The sequence below is a fragment of the Nestor notabilis genome, unplaced genomic scaffold (assembly GCF_000696875.1).
Source record: "Nestor notabilis isolate BGI_N333 unplaced genomic scaffold, ASM69687v1 scaffold9911, whole genome shotgun sequence".
In the NCBI taxonomy this organism is placed as follows: Eukaryota; Metazoa; Chordata; class Aves; order Psittaciformes; family Psittacidae; genus Nestor; species Nestor notabilis.
In genome coordinates, this window is record NW_009915123.1 from 1 (window position 1) to 7064 (window position 7064).

At 41.0% G+C, this 7064-nt stretch overlaps 1 protein-coding gene across 1 annotated transcript; it reads left to right on the top strand.

Moving 5' to 3' along the window:
* The first annotated feature begins 35 nt into the window (after positions 1-35).
* LOC104413065 (phosphoinositide 3-kinase regulatory subunit 4-like) lies at positions 36-6728 on the top strand. Its single transcript, XM_010023970.1, has 7 exons — positions 36-182; positions 2116-2327; positions 2593-2724; positions 3636-3736; positions 4750-4838; positions 5252-5360; positions 6281-6728. Exons 2-7 carry the CDS (start codon positions 2153-2155, stop codon positions 6449-6451), a joined length of 777 nt encoding a protein of 258 aa, XP_010022272.1. The 5' UTR covers positions 36-182; positions 2116-2152; the 3' UTR covers positions 6452-6728.
* The last annotated feature ends 336 nt before the right edge of the window (positions 6729-7064 follow it).

Consider the following 7064-nt stretch of genomic DNA (forward strand, 5'->3'; position numbering starts at 1 on the left):
CCCCCACCCCCGTTTAGGTCAATTTTGACATACTCTCGGATTGGAGGACATGTAAAGACACTTACATTCTGCCAAGGATCCCATTACTTGGCTATAGCTTCAGATAATGGTGCCATTCAGCTTCTTGGTATTGAATCTTCAAAGCTCCCTAAATCTCCTAAAATTCATCCAATACAAAGCAGGTATGTACTTAGAGCAGTTAAATCTCTCTGCAGAGCTCAAGCTGTTACTATATTCCTTGATTAGATCCCTTTATTTGCTCGAGGCTTCCTGCTGGTTGAGGCCTAGGCTGTACTGGAAAGCTGTAATCCATGATCTTGTCCTGCTTCATACAGAAGTGTTGAAAGGAAACTGTGCAGGGCTGAGAATTCATAGTTGTAGGTTATTGGTGCCTCCTGTGTCACTGGACATATGAGCCTGAAACAATCAGTCCTCAAGTTCCTTTGTTTATCCACTGGGATTGGTAGTTTCTTACCTCCTTTGTTGCTATGTTAATACCTACAAAGTGATTTTGGAGGTTCTTTTACAGGTCATTAGATAAATGTGTACAAATATACAACATGTGGTTTGGCCTCAGGCCTGCAAATTTTTCTCCCAGGCTTTTAATGTGAGTAAGGTGGCAAAGATATGGGGGATGGGATACTATGTAGGGTGAGGAGTCTTTGGGGACGGTTTAGTTCTTTCTTACTTCTCTCCATGTGAGCAGTTACTGAGTATTTGGCAGTGATTCAATAGCTTAGTCTTCCAAGACTGATGAGGGACAGTCCAGGCCCCAGCAAATCTAGCAGCCATCTCAAAGACCTCTTTTTTTGTCTGATGTAAAATGTATCTGTCTTAAATGTCCTTTCCTATTTGGGATTAAGTTCAGAAATTAAATAAGCCAAATCCAATGCAGGTGGAAACTACAAACCATATTTTCCCTTTTGGTATACACTGTATTTCTGCCTGAAGAAAGTGTCCATTTGCACAGACAGTAAGTGATTGATGACAGTGCTGGCAGTGTAACATGAACAGGGGTGTTCCTGCCTGTAAGCTTTGGGTAGATGAATATCCAATGAACATGGAGCATGAATTATAGAATCCCAGACTGGTTTGGGTTTGAAGGGACCTTAAAGCTCAACCAGTCCCAACCCCCTGCCATGGGCAGGGACACCTTCCACTAGATGAGGTTGCTCCAAGACTAGCCCAGGTTGCTCAAAGCCTCATCTGACAGGGCCTTGAACCCAGCCAGGTATGGGGCAGCCACAGCTTTTCTGGACAACCTGCTCCAGTGTCTCACCACCCTCATAGTTACGTCTTTCTTCTTAACGTCTAATCTATATCTACCCTCTTTCAGTTTAAAACCATTCCCCTTTTCCTATCATTACATGCCCTTGTAAAAAGTCCCTCTCCAGATTTCTTGTAGGCCTTCTTTTAGGCACTGGAAGGCTGCTATAAGATCTCCCCAGAGTCTTCTCTTCTGTAAGCTAAACAACCCCAACTCTCTGAGCCTGTCTTCATAGGAGAGGTGCTCCAGCCCTTTGATCATCTTCATGGCCCTCCTCTGGACTTGCTCCAACAGGTCCCACATTCTTCCTATTTTGGGAGCATGAGAGCTGAACGCAGGACTCCAGGTGTGGTCTCACCAGAGCAGAGTAGAGGGGCAGGATCATGTCCCTCAACCTGCTTCACACTTGTTTTGATGTAGCCCAGCACACAGTTGGCTTTCTGGGCTGTGAGCGCACATTGTCAGGTCATGTTGAGCTTCTTGTCATCCAACACCCTGAAGTCCTTCTCCTCAGGGCAGCTTTCAATGCATTCTCTGCCGATCCTGTAGTTGTGCTTGGGATTGCCCTGACCCAGGTGCAGGACTGAGAGACTCAGAGGACAGAGCTCTGTTATGTTTGAAAAGAGCTGCTGACAGCCTTTTACTAGTTTGTAGAAGGCTCACAGGTTCTACTGGCAGAGAGACATAAAGAGTATAAGCATCTCTTGTACTAAAATCACAAATTTGTTTCTGGCAGATGCCTTGAAAAGTGACATGAAGGGGAAAATGCTGCTCAGCATTAGCTGTTGGAAGGAGTCTTAAACTTGGAGTCATACCTGTTTCTAAATCCATTTATTCTTTTAATCCAGGTCCTTAGATCTGAAGGATGATGGCTGTGTGGTAGATATGCATCACTTCAATTCAGGAGCCCAGTCAGTACTGGCTTATGGTACAGTTAATGGATCTCTGGTTGGATGGGATTTGCGATCTAGCAGCAATGCTTGGACACTAAAACATGATCTGAAGTTAGGCCTTATAACTTCATTTGCTGTGGATATACACCAGTGCTGGCTGTGTATTGGTAAGCCTGTATTTCTTGTTAGCCTCTCCCTCTGCTTCTGGTTTTCTTTTACAGTAACTGTAGCTCAAGCTTTTGCTTGATCTCATTTGCCTAGTGTGTGCTTTTCTGAAACAAGAGGAGGGAAAAACCTCCTGATGTATTTGTGGGAAGTGTTCTGACCTTTAATGCTTGAGGCTGAAGCCCATCTCCCTAGGAAGAGAGCACAAGGATATGGGCAAACCCCATATATTTATCCTTCTGATTATGGGGACCTTTCTTTCGCCAGGAACAAGCAATGGTACCATGGCATGTTGGGACATGAGGTTTCAGTTACCTATCTCCAGCCATTCTCATCCTTCTAAGGCCCGAATCAGACGTCTGCTCATGCATCCTGTCTATCAGTCCTGGGTAATTGCAGGTAAAGGATGTCTTAAACTTGCCTCACCATTGTCAGAGGTTGCTTCTGTTTCAGTTTCTGCTTCAAGCCTTAGGTGGAGTTTTCTTATTTCCTCGCAGTTTTTCATGTGCTGTGCTTGGGGAGAATATGCTTGTGGTCATACTTGGGTTCTGCCACTGCTCTTCTGGCTTTTTGAAATTGAAGAGAGACAGAGGAAGGAAAAAGAAGTAGTGTTAAGCCATTATGAAAATGGCTATCAGCCTTTACAGTTCTCATCTTCTGAGCACTAGAGGGTCCCTCCATGTGTGCTGTCTACCACATCACTTTTTAAGGACAAAACCTCATAAAAGTACCCAAGCATACATTGAAGTTGATGGGAATTCTGCCACTGCCTTCAGTGCCTCTGTAGAGCAGAGAAAGGCTGTCCCATTCCAATTCTGACTTGAATCTAACCCAGCTGTGTCTGAAAATCTCCCCAACATTCCTCATTTGGTATGCTCACAACTGCTTTATTCTCACTGCATGTAGCACTGTTATATACTTTTAAGCGTTTGTGTCGGGAGTACATTCTGAAATGGACAAGTAGCTTAAACTAATCCTGCAATAACAAAATTGATAAAGTTGCCATAAAATGAGACTAACTTGAGTTGCACATTTTTTCTTTGTCAAAGAAGGATAAGAAGTTATCTTGGGAGAAAAGGGAAGTTTTAATACCTTTTTAAAGGATTTGAGATTAAAGCAGGTTTCATATAAATTCCTTAAATTAGGCACTTTTAGCTGTAGTGAAGCTGCTTCCAAGTGGTAAATGGAAAAAAATGGAGCAAGTGGAGAGTGTCTCTGTGTTTTACCCCCTATGTCATGTCAGTAGAACAGGTAATGAGAGCCAACTGACCTGATCTATATTTTTTGCATTGGCAATATCTTTCCTGTAGCTGTTCAAGGCAATAATGAAGTCTCCATGTGGGATATGGAAACTGGTGATCGACGCTTCACTTTGTGGGCCAGCAGTGCACCTCCTCTTTCAGAACTGCAGGTCTGGTTTTCTTCTTTTCCAGTTTCAGTTGTGCGGCCAGGGCTAGAACAATCTCAGACTCCATGATGTGCATCAGCACAGTTACGTGTTTCCATGGCTGAGCCAGTTTGGCAACAGAACTTGCCCTGGGATTTATTTTGACACCATAATTGTTTTGTGTCAAAATCAAATTCCCTTTGTAAAACAGCAGCATAACCTGAACCTTCACGGGTATCTTCCGCTGCCCATGGAATGTACTTGTAACACTCACTTGTTATATCCAGTCATGTTCTTAGAAAACCAGTGAGCCTGTCAAGCCTGTGAAGATTGGGGCAAAGCAAAAACTCATGGTGTGGCATTGTACTTACTTTTACATGCTGTTTCTGGGATTGTGCATACTTCTGTAAGCATCTGCTCTTTGCACATTCTTTCTGTAATACAATGCCAGACACTGAACTGCTAATTTAAAGCTCTTCTTCAAGGACTTAACTGGGGAAGGAGCAATCTGGGATATTTACTGTTCTTAAAACACAAATACATACACAAAATAACTACAGCTGCTTCTATGTTGGTTTATAGATCTGGAATCTACCTAAACTTGAATTTGTACAGGCTACAAATACTGCAGGTTGAGTTTATTTTGGTCATGCTCTTTGCACAGGAAGCTCTATGATTCAGGCTAGTTTTCTGTTGTATATCCATCCATTAATGCCGTCATACCATAAAAATTGAACATCCATTGACTTTTCAGTATGATTTGCCTTCCTGTTCTTTTAGAAATAATCTCTTCCATTGCTTTGAGAATGTAATTTCCAAGATTCCAAACAAGCATTAAATCTGCTGCATTGCTCTGTGAAACGTAAGGAAGCAATTTACCTAATATATTAAGATGTGGCCCATTAAAGTAACTTGGCATTTGTCAGGAAGATTTGGAAATTGAATGGATGAATGTGGTAAAGAATGAAATCCCTTTTTGAAGCATGGCAACAACTATTAGTAATAAATTATTTTTATATATCCCTTTTCCCTACTAGCCTTCTCCTCACAGCATTCATGGAATATACTGTAGCCCAGCATCTGGTAATCCCATATTACTGACAGCAGGCTCGGACATGAAAATAAGGTAATAAAACTAACGACTGTTTTACTTGACACTCTTCCCCTCCACCCCTGCTGGTGTGCTAATTTTGCCAGGCATTGCTTAAGTAAGCTCCTAGAAGTCAAAACAATATTGCTGAAGTAAGCATCAGTAAGCAGAGAGAATTGTTCTCAGCAAAAGTAGTGCAAAACTTGGTGCTTCTCTGAAACACATGTACCCTTCCGTAAAGTTCTTGATAGGCTGCACTGATTATATAACTCATGTGTAAGCTTCATAGCAATGTTGATCTCTCTACACAGTCTTTTCTACTAAGTGTAGAAGGGATATAACATTTGTACCCACTCATTTTCATCATAACAGCAAAACAGCTTATAAACAGCTATATTAAGCTGATAAAATTGAACATCTCATCTTAATTTTTGCTTCTTTGTTTTTAGGTTTTGGGATCTAGCCTACCCTGAGAGATCTTATGTTGTTGCTGGAAGTTCTAATTGCCCATCTGTTTCCTACTACAGGAAGATAATTGAGGGCACAGAGGTGGTTCAGGTATTTCGCTTTGTTTGATAGACGTCTATTCTGCTTGCCTTTTGGATGACCCCATGGGTCATGTTAATTACATGATAGCTTTAATTATAATTATCTTGCTCTTATCTTTAGTGGATGGTGTTGGCCTTGTGTTTTCAGGCAGTTTGGAAGAGTTATTTTAAAAGAAAAAAAATCAGTTGTTTGTGACAGAATTAGACTTGGCAAATACTGCTAAACAGAATACATTTATTTTGGATATTGAAATCCAGTGTTTTAATACATTTGACTTTGATCAGTCTTCGGGATGTCTCTTGTGTAGGATTCAGCAAGACAGTGTGAGATGTACTGGCCCCAAAATAATATGGTAGCAGAACTCTGTGGGGTTTATTAACACCCCTCAGGGTGGCTTTCGGAACTCACAGTGTTGCTAGTTATTGAATAAGCCGTATGTTTTGTTCCAGTTCAACTGAATAAATGCTTCTTCAAAGGTGACTGGAAAAAAAGTCATGAGGGTTTGCCTATGCACTGTGATACTATGAATTTCATCTGAAGTTCTTGAACAATTACATTGATTCTACTGAACCAGTTTTATAAAACCCTTGGGGAGATATATGTTACTGTAGCTTCTTTTTCCCCTATAGGAGTATCACATCTTAGTAGTAAGTGTCATTGAAATAAATATGAAAAAAGAAACATTCTGTCCCTAGTTAGAGCTGTAATGTCAGTCCAGATTAAGAATTAGGTTGTGTGTGATGAAAAGAAATGAATCGAGGAGTAATAATAAGAAAACTATCAAAGGGTGGGAGGTTTTATGTTCGGGTATTGTGTTTAGTTTAAGAGGGTTTGGTCTTTCTACACTGAGAACCTAGTATGTGTGACAGTTCCCCTTTGCAAATGCTCACCCTTCTGTAAATAGTATTTCTCGCTTCATTTTTGTACAGGAAATTCAAAATAAGCAAAAACTGGGGCCCACTGATGAGACCCCTCGGAAAGGTCCAGAGTCTCTCCCAGTTGGACATCATGATATTATCACAGATATCGCAACGTTCCAGACCACGCAAGGGTTTATAGTAACTGCATCAAGGGATGGAATCGTTAAAGTGTGGAAATAAAGGTTGCACTAATACATAGTATGTAAATATTTGTAATAAAGAAATAGTGTTATAATGAAGTTTTCAAGGACTGTTTCCAGATCATGGAATAGAATGGACTTTACAAAGGTGATGATAAAATTGATTATCTGTATCCTACCACCCTGTTAGCACTACTTAATCACTTCTTTTAATAAAGATGTTTTGTATCTATACCATTTCCACGGAATACCAGTCTATGACGAAATCGTTTAGCCTGGGTTTGACTATGTTGTTCTTTAAGGATCTTTCAGATGATTTAAAGATGTCCTACATTACACATTCTAAATGTGCTAAAAGCAAAGAGCTGATAGCAGTACTTCAGTGTCTGGCTGCTCCTATGTTCAGTCTGAGAATTGAGTGCACTAATGTACCTTTACCTCCTGGTAACTATAATAAAGTCCACTTAGATTCCCTGTTTGGTACTTGGGTTTCTGTGTATCCTCTGCAGTGTCTCTGGTCTCAGCTGTGTAATAAATAAATGGGGAATTTTGCTTATTGATGAAGTGAGCTTGTTTCTCACAACTGCCAGCGCCATTGGGCTAAATGTAGGTTGAGATCAGCGCCAGACCCTTAACCGCCCCCTCGCTCCCAC